This window comes from Dromiciops gliroides, chromosome 6, assembly GCF_019393635.1.
Source record: "Dromiciops gliroides isolate mDroGli1 chromosome 6, mDroGli1.pri, whole genome shotgun sequence".
NCBI lineage: Eukaryota > Metazoa > Chordata > Mammalia > Microbiotheria > Microbiotheriidae > Dromiciops > Dromiciops gliroides.
Window position 1 is genome coordinate 258,126,936 of NC_057866.1, and position 20,004 is coordinate 258,146,939.

Genomic DNA, 20,004 nt, shown 5'->3' on the forward strand with positions numbered 1-20,004 from the left:
GTAACACGTGTTTGTTAGTAATAGTCCTTCACAGGTTCATAAATTCAAAGTGAGAAGGGACCTTAGAAGTCATCTAGTACAACCCCTTCATTTTTACAAATGAGGAAACTGAGGTTAATGGAAGTTGAGTGACTTGCCTTTGTAAATGATTGAATGGTGGGAAAGATAAAACCTTATACATGAGACCATCCTTAACATGGGTGTGCAAGGAGTGGTAAGGGTTGGTGGGATTCAGTTCAAGAGTCCAAGGAAATCACAGAAAGATAGGACTGGGCAGCAAAGTTGGAATAAGATTGAGAGAGGCGGAGAGTACTCATTCATTCAATAAACAATGTATTTCAGGCTAATTGGGAAGGCTGAATTAACCTCTCCTCTCATTCACCCTCATTTTAGGTCTTAGGGAATAGGACAAGGATTCTGGCAGGAAATTGTGTGAAATTGTGGGAATTGGGCATGAGTGTGAACAAGCAAACCTAATTATAATCTAATTTATATAATGTTCTATCCTTTCCAAAACCTTTTTCTCCCAACCCTGTGAGGTCTCTCATCAAGTGATGGAGAGTCATAGGAACAAGTAGAATTACCTCGTATGCCTACTTTAGAACTCAATTGACAATGCGTTTGCACAAATTTAGAAAGATAAAAGTGCTTTAAAAATTTTTAGTATCGTCCCTGGGAGAAACAGAAACAAGAGGTGGGGGATGGACGTCTTTTGCTGGGGTAGTTACATGAACTCTTCGCATATGTCCACATAGAGGCCATCTTGAATAGATTTGGATTCCGTAGGGGGAAGTGAGCCATCCCCAAGTCCTAACACAATGCCTAAATTTTTGTTGCCCCAAACCTTGTAAAATCACTAAAGTTTGTATGAGAAAGGGCTTGGGGGGCAGCTAGGTGGTGCAGTGGATAGAGTACTGGCCCTAGATTCAGGAGGACCTGAGTTCAAATCCGGCCTCAGATACTTGACACTTACTAGCTGTGTGACCTTGGGCAAGTCACTTAACCCCAATTGCCTCACCAAAAAAAAAAAAGAAAAAGAAAGGGCTTGGGAGGGGGTAGAGAGGGTCTCTAGCTAGCATGACCTACAATCTTGTATATACAACTTTAAAAACATTCTATTATGGGCTTCTTGAGGTTTTCCTTTCCTTTAATATTCCCAGTGCATAGCACTATGCCTGGCTTAGAGTAGGCACATCATAAAGGCTTACCTTGACAAATACCCTGAGCTCTTGAGAATACGGGCTCGTTGGGGACAGGGGCTGTGGTTTTTGTCTTGGTATGCCCAACACAGTGGCTGGCACTTCGTAAGCACTTGCCAAAGCTTGTAAAGTTTTATTCCACTGAAATTCACAAGGAGGCCACCATTGTGCACATTGCCAGGACGTGAGGAACATACAAGTAGGAAGCTTGATTTCCCAAAGTCTTCGCTCAGGTAGAGAGGCGGCTGTCTTTCTGTTGCCCTTGCTAGCCATTAGGTGATCTGGTGAGGTCAGGCTGTTAGTATAGCCTCCCCTGTTGGCCAAGATTAGTCCCCACCACCACCAGCCAGATACTGAAAAAGGCTCAGGGCACTGAGTAATTGGAAAGATGAGTCGGATTTATGCACAAGGTCTTTTAGCTCCTCTGAGAGTGGTAATGAATCAGATGGAAATCCCCAAGCCCAACACGGTTTCCTATCTTTATCCAGGGTACTGAATAAGCACAGACAAGCTACCATCAGTTTAAAAGGATGTTTATCATTAACGTTTTAATCATTTACAAAGTAGAGGTAAATTTTTTTCCTTTGTTTTAGAAAACACTATGCTTACCCCTTGAGTTCTGTGGGGTTTTTTCTGCTAAGGAAAAATACAGTCTCTTCTCATAAATATTGTACTCCAATTATTTCCGTAACTTAGAACAGATGTTTCAGCAACCAGCACACCTTTCCCACATTCATTTGAGGGGTCATAAGCAATAAGGATACAATGAAATTGAATAACACTCCCCCCACACCAAAAAAATGGCATTTCTGAAAGTAGAATAATTTTCCATAGTTGGTAAAAACTCATTTATCGACCAATGTATGCCACTGGGTACACATGCAGGTCTAGAACTTTAGTGGACATTTTTACAAAGTTTTCATTTTTTTAAAAAAGGAGTTTTTCCTGTATCTTTTTTTTGGGGGGGGGGCAGGGCAATGAGGGTTAAGTGACTTGCCCAGGGTCATACAGCTAGTAAGTGGCAAATGTCTGAGGCAGGATTTGAACTCAGGTCCTCCTGAATCCAGGGCAGGTGCTTTATCCACTGCACCACCTAGCTGCCCCCAAGGAGTTTTTCCAAATAAAAAGGTGGCTTAAGTTCATGGTAGGATTTACTAATAGGTTTGATAGTTTGCTGTGTGTGCTTTTGTGTCTTTAAACAGTAATATACAGGGTGTCCCAAAAGTCTCAGTTTCGTTTTAAGTATTAAATAATTTAAGCTTAAAACAATGCCGAGACTTTTGGAACCCCCTGTACATTCATCTGAACCGATCGTTACATTTCCGATTTTAGATCCAGATGTAGAAGAGACCTTTGCAGCTCTTATTTTTCAGATGAAGAACCTGAGGCCCAGAGTTTGGGCTCCTTACCCTGGGCCAGACGTGTCTTTACGTGGTGATGAGAGCTGGCATTGATATGGCGCTTTAACATCTGTGGAGTGCTTCACGAACATGATCTTGTTTGGTCCTCACGGTAGTCCTGGGTGCTGTTATCACCCCCATTTTGCAGATGAGGACGTTACAGAGAAGTGACTTCTCCCAGGGTCAAATCTGAACTCGGATCTCCCTGACTCAAGTTTCAGCACTCTGATCACTGCAACACCTAACTGCTAGTATGTTTCTTAGTGTTTTTCCATGATTCTCACTTGACTTTAGTCTCTTGGGTTCTGGTATAAATTCATGGTCTCACGGAGCTCTGGAGAGCAGTGATATATTCATCTGGGCATGGACACAGGGGAACAGAAGGTTGAAATGTCAAGTAGTTGCCCTTCTTGACTTGGCTTGGGGTAGGGAGGGTGAGTTTCCTGTGGAAGGACCAAAATTCTAGCTTTGGAAATGAGTCATTAACTCAGGGTGAGGAGTGGCAGACTACCAAGGTCATTTGTTTTAAACAGTTGCTATTTTTTGTTGTTGTTGGTGAGGCAATTGGGGTTAAATGACTTGCCCAGGGTCACACAGCTAGTAAATGTCAAGTGTCTGAGGCTGGATTTGAACTCAGGTCCTCCTGAATCCTGGGCCAGTGCTTTATCCACTGTGCCACCTAGCTGCCCCCAACAGTTCCTTCTAAAGGGAAGGCAGGCTAGCAAATTTTTGGTTCTGATTTGCCAGGGAGGTCAAGTCAGGAATAATTAAAACAAAATTAAATATAACAGACAGAAATGAAACCTCAATTGAGAATCTGAACAAAGTTTATTAGCAATACTTATTTTGGGACCAAGAATTCTCAAAGTCCAGAGATACGTTTCAATAGCTCTTGATGTGAGATGGATTCTTAACTCCTTAAGGTCCATGTCAATGTCTGTCAGTCACTTCAGGCCCAGCCTAGCGGAGCTTAGAGTGACTCACCATGTGAGGGCTGACCACCATGGGATGGTTTGGTTTTGTTTTGTCCATCACAACAAACTCTTCAGCCAGGCACGAAGAAGTTTCGTCCACACCACTAAACCAAGCACTCACATGGATGGAACTGTAGATCTTTGACATCTTAACAGAAGTATAGTTTAATGAGTTCCTATGTACTGTAACCCAGGTAGTATCTTCTGGATTTTGGTTATTTGCTGTGATCCAAAATAATGTTTTCTCCTCTCCAAAAGTGAGATTAAACTAAATACTGGGGTACAATAAAAAACTAAACACTACATACACATAAGGTAAGATTATACTTTTAAAATCTGGTTGATACCGAGGAAGTGGGGGAATATGGAATAAAATTGGTCTTACCTCTGCTTAATGCATAACTCAATGCTCTTTTTAAAACAGCACATCAAAGCATTAAAAACCATTTTATTAGTACAGTATTTACTTTAGTAGATCATCCTATGAATAACCCATGAAATCTACTATCTGCAGATAAGAGGAATCATTATGGGCAAGAAGAGATTAAACTAAAGAAAAGCACAGGGCCCTGGTGCCACTCCAAAGTGAGTTTATCACCACAAGGACGTGAAGGCTCTCCACTGGATCGCCATGGAAGCATGCTAGTGAGACCTGGTGCCCGCTCTGCAGCTTATAACTTTTGGGGGAGGTGCGAGGCTTCCTCAAAGAGGGGCATTGAGGGCTGCAGGGAGGCTGTTGCTCAGACTCCCAGTTTATTAGCCTGGGTGAGAACCACTTTAAGCACCGGCATGAAGGCCGACGTCTCACTGAAGTTGCTATTGCTCACGACGTGCGTGTGGATATTCAGTCCCTCCAGGTAGTTCCGAGTTTCAATGCTCCTTGCAATGTTGTGCAAACCATTGAGGATTGTTGGGGAAAGCTGAAACAAGCACAGAGTCTGGTCAGAGCAGGGAGTTCTCCACTCGACTGCAAAGCCTCCCACAGTCCAGATCTAGAAACCAAAATAGGCCTGAAACCATATAAAATCCAGCAGCAAATTGTACTCTTCAAAACATTCTGTGAGCCTGGGATTCCTTATGTTCTCAAAGCGGACCCAAACAGACCGCCCCCAAACCCATTTTACTGAAGTGATCGAGTGGTTTTCATTTTCAATTGATAGAGGAGGCCTCGCCGCAGTTTGCTGCTAAGTTCAAAGTGCCATTTGCCCTAATAGAGACTTTAATTCTTCCAGGACTTTGAATCCATATTTGTCTTTTTTTTTTAAATGTTTATGGGTGACAATAAAGATGTTTCTCAAGTGGCTTCCCCCCTTAGCCATATATATCATGACCTCATCCATTTCCTTAGGAAAGACAGAGAGGCCCCAGAACTCGTGTGCCCAAGTGCCCCACTCATGCCCAGATTCTCACTGTGACACACAAAAATCAAAACCAAAAAATACCCAAACCCGCAAAACTGCCATAAGTCCTTCCAAATTAATGCCAAGAAGTCTTCATTCTCACCCTTTGGGTCATTAATACAATAGAGTGGTGGGGAAGGCATGAGTGGGAGACAGAAGTGGAATCTACTTCTTGTGCACACTGACCTGCTCATGTTGCTACTAAGTGACTGTCCACTCCTCTGTGAACCTCAAATGGCCTGGAAATGGGGCATCGAGGCTCGTAAAAGCCACAAGAAAGAGGACTCATTCGGTCTCTAGAAAACATTGCTTTTTCTCCATCTTTCCCATTTCGGGCCGTAATTAAAACAGAGAGCTCTGGGAGGCATCCTTAATGGACAAGTAACATTTACTATTCACACCCCACCCTATCATCTCCTCTATTTAAAAAAACCACTTTGTCATTAATAACATGGCCATTATATCTCTGAGTCCATGAAAGGGAGGCGCGTATGATCCCAAACACATCACTCATAAAATCTGAAGCCCTGGTGGGACTGGAGGGTCTGACGCATCAGGTCCTCTCCACAGCATGCCTAAAAACGGGCTGTGGCACTGCATGCCAAATGTGATCTTAGCCTCCCTGGGACCTTTCGAGTGTTGCCTCTACGCTTCAAACATCATTCAACTTCCACTTGGAAGCTCTCCTACTAGGGAACAAATCACCTACTGGGGAAGCCTGCCCCATCCTGGCCAGTTTTCAAAGGAAAGTTCCCCTTTAACTGGTATGAAACCTGCTTCCTTCTAAGACTACTAATGGAGGCAATTTTTCTCTTTAGACCAAACAGAGTAAATCTTATCCCTTTTCCAGCTGCTTCCTACAGAGTCTTCTCTTCTCAAGGCTAACCCCACTCAGTTCCTTCTGGTCCCCCCTCTGGGACCCCTGCCAGACTGCCAATCTTTTCTAAAAAGTGGCAGCCACAACTGTGCAGTTCTCCAGAAGTGGTCCCCAAGGCAAAGTAAGGCTGATGACGCCACACTGCCTCCCACATGCTGGCAAGGACCTGGCATCACCAGAGCCTCGGCCTGGGTAGCCAGAAGCCACTCCAGCAGGCCACTGACTCAGCTGGTGGTTCACCAAAGCCCACGTCTTCTTCACCTGAGCCATCTACTCATAGCTTCCCCTATCTGGTATAGAAAAATCAGTGGCCCAAGGAGAGAACTTCACATGTTTCCTCATTAAGTTTCCTTTTATTAAATTTAGCTCATCATTCCAACCTGCTTACATGTTCCAGGTCTCATTTCTGGCATCCACTTGGTTATCCCTGTCAGCTTCATTTCACCTAGAAATCTAACAAGCAGGCCATCTGTGAAACTGAACTAGAATGGTGAAGAGCCCAGACGGGGCCAAGGATAGGAACCCTGTAGCATCAGTCTACAGGACTTCTGTCAGACACTGTGCCAGTGGGCAGAACTCGAATCCAGCTCTCTGTTCTCACAGCCCGGACCATGATGCCCAAGGAGATCATGAGGTCTGCCAACTTAGTTTGAAACCCAAGTATATGCTAGGTTCGTGGCATTTCCCTGATCTACCAATTTAGGAAACCAGGTTAGCTTAGAATGACTTGTTCTAATCAAACTCACTTAGCGTAACAGGGACGACTGATCCTCTTCTTTAGTGAGGAAAAAGTCAGGGCAGCTGCTTCTGTAGCAGTAAAAGAAGTTCACCATCACCACCCTCCTCACACCCCAGAAACTTACCGTCTGCTCTCTAAGTTTATCATAGAGAAATTCCAGACGCTTGTTGGCGTCGTCTAACTTTCTCTTCGTTTGCTGTGGGAAAGGAACACGGAGTTCAGTAACAGCAGGGGCAGAGCTCATCCCCACAACTCTCTTTTTGACGCCCATGCCCAGAGATAAACGGGCGAGGAACAAGAACAGGCAGTCCTTGAGAGAAGAAAGCCGAGCTACCCAAAGTCAGGCGAGAACGGCTCCAGCTCACAAATACTTGGACTCAGAAGTACAAAAACATTTAAGCAGTGCTTTTATTCTGTGTGTGATGGTGAAGAACTGCAAACAAAACCCCTGAGCTGGGAAATGGCTGAACACATTGTGGTATGTGAGTGTCGAGAGACAAGAACAAAGGCAGACTAGAACAGGGCTTTGTTGTGTCTTTTGGGGGTGGCGGGAAAGAGGAAGAGGAGAATCAGGGCATTGCGACTTTGAGCCATTTCTATAAATACCCCAAACTGAGGGAAAGGACAGAGTGATCCTCATAACCCAGTCACTTGTTCGCCAGTGACGCCATTCAGAAGAGAAGTCGAGTACCTTGTGCCTTCTGAAAGCACTACAGTGCATTTTGGAGTAGAACTTGTACTCATGAAGAAAACAGGAATTCTGTCTAAGAAAAAAAAAATCTCACCAAAAGAAGTCTCAGAAGTTATTTGTTGCCAGCAGAAGAATAGCGAGTAGCTAAGAGGGCAACGTCTGCTGACAGACTCTGAAACTGCAGCCTGAGCAAGCCTAGTGGCTGCTTCGTTCTGGTGACATCAGGCCGTCGGCCTGAGAAAACTGCAGGCGGAAGAGCAGCATCGGAAAGTGGTATGCTGGAAGCCGATGGAGAAACTGGCACCAGATTTCAGTCAGGACAAGGCCGGGCCAAGAAGCAGCTCTTGCCACTGCACAAGCCAGAAAAGAGCACACCCCAGGATGCTGTGGGAGCCGGTGGCCAACTTCAGGCAGGATGATAAATGTGGTTACGTCAGGATCCTCCAGAAAGACTATGTACCCTCTGAGAAAGGTGTCAATCACCCCCAAGGGGGATAAGTGAGAACCAGCGTGAGCAGAGGAGAAAGGGGGACTTCATGAGCTGGTCCAGGACAACAGGCCCCCCCATGACGCCAAAGACTAACAGAACCACTCCCCTGGGAATGGGGCAGCTGATGATTCCCACACTCACAGACTGTAAGACAACAAGAGTGGTGGCCGTGCCCTAGAAGCCCAAGGTGGGGTGTGTGCTCTACCAAAGCAGCAGGGATGGGATCTCTGCCAATAAACACCTGCATCCAGCTCAGAGGAGGGGACTGCCAGCCCCCAGGCCCGCTGCCTCCCCAGCTACCCCCCTTGCCCAGTGGCAACGGAGAGGGGAAACAGGCCTATGGGTATTGCTACAGAACCACAACTCCAGCCACCTGAACTGTCTACAGCAGGGTCTGATCACTGACTCCCAGGAAACAATCAGGATGGAATTGGGATGGGGGTCCTGTTGGGACAACCTGCTTTAATGTTTAATGTCAAGGACATTGAACAGAGGATTTGAGTGAAATGCCTTCCAATTTCCTCGAAAGAATGTGTGTCATACAATGTAAGCCTGGGTGTTTCATCGGTAATATTATCTAAGTCAGCAGTGTCAAATTCAGCTCCAGGCCTGCCACACTACCAAATACAGCCTGAACTAGATGAAAACATAATTGGGAAATATTTAACAAAGTAAATACAAATACCACAAAACAGAGATGAGATCATATTTTGTCAACAGCAGGCCTGCAGGGATACTTAAGTATGGCTCCCATTTTTATTTGGTAAAATGAGCTTCTTTCAGTTTTAAAGACAGGAGTTTTAAGAAATAGATCTTGAAGCTCCACTGGCACCAGCTCTCATAGGAACACGAGCACTTGGGATGGTTCTAATGTGTAAAACATAAGGAAAACACCTACCGGGTCCGTGGCAGAGGCAAGGCACCGCTGGATGAGCTCCTCAAACGTGGTCTTCAAAATGAGGTGCTCGTCTGGAATGGGCTTCTTGGTGATCTTCTCTGTTGGCAAGGACTGCACATGCTGAAAGACACGTAGTTCTTTTGTGTTTTTGTTTTTGTTTTGTTTTGGTGAGGCAATGGGGGTTAAGTGACTTGCCCAGGGTCACACAGCTATTAAGTGTCAAGTGTCTGAGGCAGGATTTGAACTCGGGTCCTCCTGACTCCAGTGTTGGTGCTCTATCCACTGCACCACCTAGCTGCCCCCAAGACACATAGTTCTTTTAAAAGGAATGCCGACCTCCTCTCTTTACCTACAGACACGCAAGTGCATGTGGGCACTTTGATTCACTGATTCTTGTCAGGGAGACCCAAGCAATACAAGAGCTTGATCCCTCTTCGTGATTTACTGCCATGGTGGACACAGTACTTAAAATACTACTTTGCATAACAAAGCTGTGATAACAAATTTAGAGATGGTCTGATTTAAAAAATGACAAGAACCAGTATGTTGATTGTGGACAGTTAAGTGACACGGCATCATGGTTTACACTGGCCAATTCAGGGACAGGCCACGGCTTTGGGCACCCTCCATATGAGTGTACCACATTCCTGGGACCCAAGACTGGTCTGGGAATCCAACTAAGGACTTCCTCCTAAGCTGGCCTAGCCCTGATAACACAGGCCCATCCGAGGACTTGGAGAAGTTTAAAGAATTAACTGAAGTCTCTGGTCACGCCCCACAATCACTGCTTCTTGGGCTAGTACCAAGGACTGTGCCTAAAGCAAACATGGCCCTCAGGGTGAGGGGGGGGGGGGGAGGAAACATCACCTCAATGGGGGGTCCCAAATACGGCAAAGCCAAAGAATTCACATTAGCCGTCCATTCAGTCGTTTCCATTTTAGTTACTTACTCTCATAACCAGGTAAAGAGCTCTAAGTGCCTGAAGCCTCTTGCTCATCTCTGGCCTGACAGCTCTTACCTGTAACTGACCAGAACCCTAAGGGATGACTTGGCAGAAACAGGACTAGATGCATCCTGGCTTGTGCGGCACACATTACAAGGCAGCAAGTGTGGCTGGAATTCTTCAAATCTGAAGATCTTTCCACAACAGCAAAATGTTGGCTTGCCCTCATTAACAGTGTCTTTTAATTCCTTTCCCACTGCTGTAACAAAGATCTAAAACTCTGCCACCCCACAAAAGGCAGGCTATGGGTGAAATGTTCCCCAACAAGACTCCTCCTTTTCTCAAGACATGATCCCATGGTCTAACACTACACTAACTTGCTGAGCACACAAAGAATTATGCTAAGATATCCGCCCTTTGTCTTCCGTGGAGCCTCTAAGTGTTCCATGCAAACAGATATGTTTAGCCCAAATAGTGGTATTTCATGCTACAACAAAAACAACTTTGTGTCTATTGCATTTAATAATCCACCTTTCTTTTTGGCAACAGTTTCCATATAGCACCTGAGAAAGAAGAATGACCTGACACTGTAGCCAACACTAATCTTCAGGTAGAGGTGGCTCTTACACACTGATCAAAGCTAATTGGCTGGTATCATTCAATTCCATTGATTGACATGACCTGAGACCTGAGGGTGGCCCATATTGACACCTAGAGGAGCAAGGAGCAAGGGTGCATTCAGATAAGGATGGTTTTAATCCCCTCACTTCACTGGCCTAGACTCAAAGAGTCTTATCTCTATTGCACCTTTGGGCTGACTCTGAAAGAGATTAGCTAAAGCTCCTGAGCTAAACTTTCTGAAGTCAGGGAAAAGCGAAAGCTAAGACTGGGTCCCTGTGTCCCCCAAAGAAACCCATTACTAAGCATTATTTTCTCCCACTAAACAGAACTGTAGGATCCATTATCTCTGCAGTTTTTACACGTATGGTCAATGTTCAAAGATCAATCCCATGCCTTACGGGGTTCACACCTGACCACCTCTGGGAACTTACCCCAAGTAGGCTCCATTTAACTCAAAACAAAGGGGTGCTGCCCGTCAGACCGGACGTCCGCCTCTCTGATTACCTGGATGGTATTTCCGATAGGCGCTCCTGGGGCCCCCTCTGCACTAGGCTTTGAGAAAGCTGGTGGGATGGCGGGCTGCAGGGGCTGCTGCATGCCAGGGAAGGGGCTCTGCAGGGTGGGCTGGCTCCCGGAGAGGTGCGGCTGCTGGAACGGAGCCTGTCCTGACAGTGGTGCTGGAACAGAGGGCGGATGCTGCTGCTGCTGCATCTGCGACTGAGGGTCGCCCAGGGGGCTCATGATTGGCGAGGTGATGGGCACAGGCGGTGTGAAGTTTTCAGGGATCTTTTAACAATCAAAACACAAACACGAGAGCAGGATTAGGAAGAAGAGTGTGACGATGTCCTCATGACAGGGCTGGGCCAGGTAGCTCTGGCTGCAATCACATACACCTCTAACACAGACCAAGGACTAGGCCTTATCATGGGATAGACTGTACTCAGTAGGTGGTCAATATGTGCACATTCCTCCAGCCTTGTTCCTTTCATTCTGCCACTGAGCCTTCTCTTCTCCAGTCCCACAGGGCAAGTCCTTCCTGCCCCCTCCCCTTCCTCCTCCTCCTCCTCTTTTAAGCTGGCCAAACTCAATCGTCATCTTCTGCAGGAAGACCTCCTAGATTTCCATGATCAGTAAGGACCTTCCCCATAATGCACTTGGTTTTGTAACTCTCAAACTCACTCATATTATCTCCTGTTGTGTTATCCCCACCCGACTGTGAGCTCTGCGAGCAGCCAAGTCTCCTCTCAATTCTCTCTCTAGTGTCTTGTAAATACCCGGGACCACGGGCACCTGCAAATACTAAAAACAAGGCTAACCAAGTGTCGACTGATAGACTCACTAATTCTTCTCCATATCCCAGGCCTAGGGACAAAGGAGTGGGCTGGGGCCAGGACAGTCTTCCTCCAAGGAGAGAGGGCTTCGCCTCCCTGGAGTTCTCCCCGGAGTCTAGATGACCAACCATTTGCTGCCTGGGGTGGCGGCGGAGGGTCAGACTTAGTGCTTTGGGCTCCCTTTCCATTCCAAGACTCTCTGGTCTGTTTCTCATCTGCTTCTGTTTCATCACTTGGCTAAAAGATGGTCGATCTCACTCACAATCTACTTAGCCTCTAAATGATTTAACACATCACTGTCCAACCTTCACTGGACCCTAAAGACCTCAACACCTCTAAGAACTCCATCTTTGACATTGCAGACCCTTGTTTTAGACTGTCTACAAGCATGCTTTTGGAAGAAATGGCACAGGTGGCTTTGACATCTTTCTCTCTAAAAAGGATCCTTAAATCATGGTGCTACCGTCAGCACAAGGTCTGCTTATTCCACTTTACAGTTTTCATTCCATCACTGATTTCAGAGATGGCCCTGACATGCCCTTTTAATAGCCCAGACAGCCAATTTTGTTTTATATGAGATCTCCACAGCAGCTGCTATGCGCCACGGGTGGAGGGTCACTGCTTTCATCTAGTACCTTCTTTTTCTTGGGAACTCTGTTCAAAGCTGGAGGGTCATTCCAACCATTCTGAGGTCCTGTAACAGAAAACAAAGGTAATTTCCTTTAGGAGAACAAACTGTATTGAATGTTAATGGCAAAGCGCTGGACTTGGGAGTCAGGAGACCTGGGCTTCAATCCTGCCTCTGACACTTACTAGCTGCATGACCCTAAACAAGACCTTTAATCTCTGTGGGCCTTAGTTTCTTCAATTATAAAGGAGGGAATCAGAGAAAAGACTGGGCTTCTCAACTCTTCATTTGTTTCTCTTTTCTCTGAATAGGGCTTTGATAACAGAAATGACAGAGCAAAAATGACTCAATGGAGTTGATAAAAGATAAAAGAAGACAGACCAGGGAAAACAGGAGTGATGGGAGAAGACCAAATATTACCCCAATTTTCAAAAAAGAGAATAGATTCTGCATACAATAATCCAAATGAATCTGAAAACTGAGAAAATTTTAGGATGGATCTTTCAACTAAGAGATGAACATAATTTACCTAAATCTTAGCAATATTTTTGGTAAAGTATACCATACTACTTTTGTATCTTAAAAACAACAGAACTTTATTTAAAAACATGAAAACCATTCTTAGCCTCCAGGCTAAGGTCAGCAGGCCGACTACAGCTCTGCGTGCATATTAGCAGACCTGTTACGTCCATTTCCAGCTCTAAACATGTGATCCTGTATAAAACCCTGCTCCAACCTAAGGGAAAACTCCCAGACCTGGGGCCTGTCAACTGAACTGCGAGGTTCTCTCTGATGTTCCAAGGCAGCTCTCCAAACAGTCTGGTCTTCACTGATGTAAAGTGAAGTGACAAGCACTAGGGGATCACTGTGCACAATAACAACGGTGCTGTAATCACAATCAACTGTGAAGGACTTGGCTACTCTGATCAACACAACTACTACTCTGATCCAAGACAATTCCAAAAGATTCATGAGGAAAAAATGCTACCCACCTCCAGAGAGAGAGCTGATGAAGTGAGGGCAAGCTGAAGCATCATTTTTTTCACTTTTTATTTTTCTTGCTTTTTAAAAAAAATGACTAATATGGAAATGTTTTCAATAACTTTACATGTATAACTGACATCATATTGCTTACCTTCTCAGTGATCATGGGAGGAGGTATGAGGGGGAGAGAATTTGGAACTTACTTTTGTTTTAAACACTCAAAATAAATAAAAAATAAACTGGGGTGTTTTTAGAAAACAACGATGTTGAATTTCTTTACAGTCACACTAATTGGTAACTGTGAGGAGATACGCTTATGTTTTCCCCTCTGGTAAAGATAAAGCACATTTATTTACTCATTACAAATCTGCTAAATAAGGCTTCTAATATATTCAACATGGGGAGAGAATCCCCCCAGCAATTTCCTTTCCCCCAAGGAAGCAATTCAGCACAAGCTAATTCTTTGTAACTAATAAATATGGTGGAAACTCCTAAAGATAGAGCCTGGCTTTGGGACAGTGCAGGTATGCACAACTACAGGTAGGATAAATCGCTGCCAATCACAAATACATTCTGTACACATATTCAATTATATCTAACTGACTTTAAAAGTACCAGCAAAAACAAGTCATAAAAAAAAAAAAAAAGAAATTTGGCTTTTACAACTGAGTTCACTGGAGCACAGATTTCGACCTGGAAAGAATTGTGAAGGTCGTCCTAGCCAATTCTTTCATTTTAGAAATGAGGAAACTCATTCACAGGATGATTACAGTCACGCAGGGAATGAGAAGCAGGTCCTCTGACTCCAGACTCAGTGGTCTTTTTTTTGGTCTTTCTTACAAGGGATGCTTTGCATTTAAAGAGAGCGTCTGCCTTCCTAAAGAAGAACACAAAGGGAAGAAGAAAAATAACACAACTTCAAGTGAGACAGGTGAGTATCCTTAAAAGATGAAAAACAAACAAAGCAGAATGGAAATAGATCAAAAGCAGAATAATTTCTAAACCATGATATAATTTAGCATTTTTGTCAAGTGTGATTTTTAAAAAGTAAAAAGCAAAGAGTTACTCTCCAAAATGAGCATTTTTGTGTAAATGCAAACTTATACTCATTTTAATGAATTTAAAATGACAAGTATTTATGCATTTCATCAAGTGTCAATTCAACAAATTCCAACAGTGAATTTTGGGGGTTTCTGCACAAAACCACTGAGGAGGTCGGGTACTTTAACAGCGGTTTTAGGGGGAAATAGGATGTGTCAAAGGCACTTAAAGTAAATCGGAGAGGAAACATAGCCCTAACAATTAAGGTCATACCCTCTTCCTCCATCCATCTCCAGTTCGATGAGTTATTTCCTTTACTTACTCCCAGCCCCTCATTCATTTTAGAAAGGCAGGAAAGTTAAGTATTGATTTGGGGCTTTAGCCAAGATTTCCATCAAGTATTTCATATACACTGTCTTGCTCATTATTGAGCTAGGCAGGCCAGTGTTTATTATCCCCATTTCAGAGATGAAGAAACTGATGAGAGCCAATGTTAAGTGAGAAGCTCAAGGCCCTGCAAATGTGAGAGGCAGGTTTTAGATCCAGGCCGTCCAATTCCATGTCCAGCGCTCTTTCCACTACACCCCAGTACCTCTTTAGAAGGAAATTACTGTCTCAAAAATCCACTTCCTGAAACATCACCCTGAAAAGAATTTCAGAACCTCTGCTGAAGAATATAATTTATATAATATGAAAAAAGATCTGTAAGAAGGAGGTAGTTAGAAAGTCTATGGTTATTATATAAACTCAATCAGTTTTAGAATTTAATTCATTTAGGAAGTCCAATGCAAAACAAGATTGCTCTGATTTAGGATTTGATCAGCTTGGAAATTCACATGCATTATGGGATGTCGGTTCATTAATTTAATTTGGTGATACAAAGATTCCAAAAGGTGTTCTCTACATCCAATTCACCTTCCCACATAGATGCCTGGTCTTGAGTAGAGTGATTTTCTGCAAACAAAATGTAAGTCACTCAAATAATAATGACAATATAACCCTTGAAAATCGCCCCCAAATCTCTATATATTTATTGCCTGCCTCTGCCCCCTCCCAACACCTAGTTCATTTATATGCTGTTACAGTTGCTTTTTCACTATGCACTATGAAATGTCTTCTAGCTGAGAAAATCGTTTGTTTCTGGGTGAAATGAATAAATTTAAGCCATGTCTGTCCCAGTCAACCCAGAAATATAATTCTCTTCTACTCAGCTTGATTCTCCTAGGAAAGAATGAAATCTCACTTTATTTTGAAGCTTATTCTTCTCAGCACAACACTGCTTCCGAATTTTGGCTTATTTCCCACAATACTGAGGAAGCCAGTGCTTTTAGCTAAGGGACGGCATTCCTTCACCCATCATGTTTTATCTGTCATATTTGCATTATTATTTTTTAAAAATGAACCTTTGCAAGAGTTAAAGCAATTCTTTTTTTTTGGGGGGGAGGGCTGGGCAATGAGTGTTAAGTGACTTGCCCTGGGTTACACAGCTAGTAGATATCAAGTGTCTGAGGCCAGATTTTAATTCAGATCCTTCTGAATCCAAGGTCACTGCTTTATCCACTACACCGCCTAGCTGCCCCCGAGTTAAAGCAATTCTAAAAGGTATCCTTTGGGGGTAGTCATAGGGTCCTAATAAGTTTTTAGTGTGACACCTGCCATAGATGAAAGTACTGAAATGTTAGACACCATAGGGCACAGCCAATTCACACTAATGGGGAAACTCTGGCCACATGTGTATGACGCAGAGTAGACTCTTAATCCATTATCTACTTGAGGGCTTTTCTTGGCCCCTGGCAAGCTCCAAAGTGCACCTGGGGGATTCTAATGGGGGGGGGGGGCTGAGGAATTGCTCTGTTTAAGGAGAGGCTGGTGTGGGTATCCAGAATTCCTCTGATCACCCCTTAGAGACTGACAAGAGCTCAGAATGCCCAGTGGTAGAATGGAGGCCTGAAACGCATCAATTTAAAGGCCACCTGGATTTTGAAGCTGAGTATGGGTGACAACCATCGAAATGGAGAAAGATTAAGATTCCAGGCTTGCCCCGATTCAAAGCTGAACTTTTAGGGCTACTACATTCTCAAGCCAATGGGGGCCGGCATGCATCCACTCAAACACGCTCAAGCTGGAGCTTCTCAAGACTATGCTCTACCAGAGACCCCCCATACCAGCCCTGAGCAGGATGGAGGTGGGACCAGGAATTGAGCCACACCTATAGTTTGATCAGCAAGGGCAACTCTGGGGCAGAAACTCCCCTGACTTACTCAAATGACCAACCTGACTGTACCTGGGCTCTGGGAGCCCAGAATTTCACTCCCAGGCACACAACCATTCTGTGATCCCAAGTGGTACTTGGACTGCAAGGATCATTCCTTCTCTTCTCTCCCACGCTGCTTCTAAGTCTGCTCCATCATAGAAAACCCCTTCCAGTCTGACTTACCTGGGAATGCCTGCGTCCTTGTGTGCCCATGCTGTGCACATACCCCACCCCCCCTGCGCACACACACACATCCTCCTAGGCAACAACAGGTAACATCTCTTGACTGGGTAATCAATCTGAGTGGCACAGACCAAACAAGAAGGTCCTGCTGAGTCACATGACTGAAAATGGCAGTAGGGAGCAAAGAATCATCCAGCTTCTCGCCCAGTCCCTGGAACATCGTGTTGGGGGATTATACAGCCAGTGCTAATGAGGATGGCGAAGGACACCGTGCTGCCTGGGAAGGAACAAGGTCTCCGCGGGTTCAAAGAGCCAGAAGCAGCCCATGGAGAAGAGGTGGGAAGTTAAGGGAAGTCTGCTGACTAGGAAAGGGGAGCTGCAGAGGGCCATCTGGACTATTTCCCAGGCCTCCCCTCCGCTCCTGCCATCTTCTAGAAGGAGGCTGTGCTCAGTCCATCTCTGTCTCCCGACACCCTGTCCCACCATGAAGGACGGCCTGTTGCACGACACTTTTCCCTAGCCTGGCACAGGGTGGGAAACACCGCAGGCACTTTGTTTTCATGTCCGGCTTCATGACCCCATCTGGGGTTTTCTTGGCAGAGATACTAGAGGTTTGCCGTTGGCTGTTTCCTTCTCCAGCTCATTTTACAGATGAGGAAACTGAGGCAAACAGGGCGGCTAAGTGGCACAGCAGAGAGAGTGCTGGGCCTGGAGCCAAGAAGACCTCAGACACTTACTAGCCGTGTGACCCTAGGCCAGTCAAACCCTGTCTGCCTCGGTTTTCTCATCTGTAAAATAAGCTGGAGAAGGAAATGGCAAACCACTCCAGAAAACCTCAAATGGGGCCATGAAGTGTCGGCTACAACTGAAAAATGACTGAACAACAACTTTGACCCTGCCTTGAACTGACGATGGTCTCGTCTTTTCTACCAGTATGTCTATACGCTTCCGGAGGGGAGGGACCACTCCTTGCCCAGCTCTGGGTACTGTGCCTCGAACAGGGAGTGGTTCAGTCAATATTTGCTGATTGCCACCCATCCGAAGAACACAGGATTATCCAAACCCTGATAATGGGATCTTCTGGTTCAATCCTGCTAGAGATTGAAAAATGCTGGCTTAGACCTTGGCAAGTGGCATTCCTGAGCCAGGAGCTCACAAGACACTTTTCCAGCTCCGTACAAACATCCTCCTCACACCTGCCACAGTAAACTAGAGCCAAGATGGCGGTTTCAAAGTCATGCTTCAGAGTACCATTAGTGAAACAAAGAGAGATTAGACGGAAGTGTTCCCATGCAACAAGTAACCCAGCAGCCAAGGCCTTCATGCACACCGAGGCCCAGAAAGGTCAGCTTCTTTGAGTTAGTCCCTTTTTCTCGTTCAGCCAGGTCAGAAGAGTCTGTTGTTACCCTGGAGGGGCCGGCTGGCTCTCCTTCCAACACACCCCAGATGCACACATCTCAATGCTCTGTACCTAGAAAGTGTGCTGCTGGGAAACCGCTTCTGGAGCTCTATCCTGGTGGGAAACGCCTGTAGTCTAAATTTAGGACCAGATCAGTCATAATTCTACTTGGTAGCCACAATCCAGCCCCTGCTACCTTTTGCTCAAGAGATTTAGTTTTTACTTCACAATTAAAAATGAAGCTGAGATTCAAATCATGAATTCGATATTTTGGTAATTTTAAAAATACATTCCTCTCTCCTCTACCTGCCCCTCCCCTCCCAAATACCTTTACATACATATTCAATTTTCAATTTCTGGAGGCTAATTCGTGTAACACATGTGTATGCTTTGGGCACCTGACTAATGAATACTCTTTAGAGAAGTAGGATTTTAGAAACAATTTTCCATAAAACCTTTCAAATTATTACCCCAGAAACCGAGGCAATTTGGCTCCCTGTTCATTTAATCGAATTACTGTGCTAAAACACATCCCTGCAATAAACTGGAAAACTAATGAGTGAAGGACGTTGCTAAGCCAAGAAAACCAGAAGCTTATTTAACTGAATGGCGGAGGTCAGTCCTCCCCTCGCTGCAGGGGCCAGAGCAGCAGTCATCCCAGGTACTACATGACATCGAGTTCCAAACACACCTGGCACAGACTCAGCCCTGGGGCACTGTTGCCTGTCCCCTCCTTCTTTCTTAGCACAGCTTCTATTTGGGGGGCTTCAGGCAAGACAGAGAATACTGGCTCTCGAGGCAAAGAACCAAGGTTCCCACCCTGCAATGGGCTTTTGTCCCTTGGATGGACAAGTCTTGGCATCTCTCAGCCTCAGTCTACCCATCTGTAGAAGGAGGGAGTTAGATTAGATGATCCCATTTAACCATTTCCTGGCCAATTCATCCAATGCTATGGAGACAGTCTGGGATGGTGGACAGTGGTCCTCTGGAAGCCCTAAGTTTAAGGTCTACCTTGCACACGGGCTACGTGACCCTGGACTGACCTCTGGAGGCCCCACAGAGAAAGTGCCAAGCAGCACTGGGAGGGGAACTTTCCTCATCTAGGGCACCCCCAAACCCATGGACACTCCGGCCCTTTTTCATTAAAGGTGCCTGCTCGCAAGTCCATGGGCTCATGTTTTTAAAGGCATTACAACCCTGGAAATGGAAGCGTCTGATGATCTATGGCACAACCTGCTTTGTCAGGAGTTTAACTTAGATGCAGTCTCTGCCACTGCCTGCTGACCAATGGGGCTGACCCAGCAAAGAATATGCCGCTATATGTCTAGTGCCCTCGAGGGTCACTCATTAAATGACCAGAGTTTCTAAAGGGAAGATCCTGCTTTTAAAAAACATAGGAGAATAAATTCTGAAAGCCTGTGGCTAAATCCTCACGTTCAACCAAAGTTAAAAAAAAATATATTAGAAACCACCCCCCAGCCCCGCCAACAAAACCAACCCAGGGGAGGGGGAAGGCAGGCAAACCAAGCGCAGACCTGTTCTTTGGGACGCAGGCAGCTCACTGGCAGCAGGCAGTGTACCTGTGGATCCCGGAGGCAGGCCATAAGCAGTAGAGGACGGTGGAGCGCCTGGCCCGCCATGCTGGAAGGACGCTCCGGAAGGGGGAGGAGGAAAAGCAGACACAGAGCTGGGAGTATTTGGAGAGGTCTGGTGCTGGGCTGCATAGAGTGGAGACTGCCCAGAATGGGAGGAAGCAGAGGGCATGTAAGGAGGATTAGGGTAAGCATTCGAAGCAGGAAGGGGGGTGGGTTGCTGTGGCTGATACATTGCTGGTCCCCCCGTTCCGAATGAATACTGTGGGGCTGGTTGATAGGCTACATGAAAAAGGAAGAAAGAGAGATTTATTACTTACCAGGTCATACAAAAATCCAACATTATCATAAAAACAAACA

At 45.3% G+C, this 20,004-nt stretch overlaps 1 protein-coding gene across 10 annotated transcripts in view; it reads right to left on the minus strand.

The window, feature by feature from the left end:
- Window positions 1-3,408: 3,408 nt before the first annotated feature.
- SEC31A (SEC31 homolog A, COPII coat complex component) overlaps window positions 3,409-20,004 on the minus strand; it is a 78,852-nt gene continuing 62,256 nt past the window's right edge. For 2 of the 10 annotated variants that reach the window (XM_043970427.1, XM_043970423.1), the window contains 7 exons: window positions 19,588-19,926; window positions 15,132-15,170; window positions 12,199-12,257; window positions 10,737-11,018; window positions 8,669-8,788; window positions 6,714-6,785; window positions 3,409-4,493 (listed from right to left, as the gene is read on the minus strand). In XM_043970427.1, the coding sequence (XP_043826362.1) occupies window positions 4,314-4,493; window positions 6,714-6,785; window positions 8,669-8,788; window positions 10,737-11,018; window positions 12,199-12,257; window positions 15,132-15,170; window positions 19,588-19,926 (1,091 nt within the window). In that variant the 3' untranslated portion in view covers window positions 3,409-4,313. The remainder of the gene's footprint in view (window positions 4,494-6,713; window positions 6,786-8,668; window positions 8,789-10,736; window positions 11,019-12,198; window positions 12,258-15,131; window positions 15,171-19,587; window positions 19,927-20,004) is intronic. The other 8 variants (XM_043970429.1, XM_043970426.1, XM_043970428.1 and 5 more) reach the window with 5 other exon arrangements.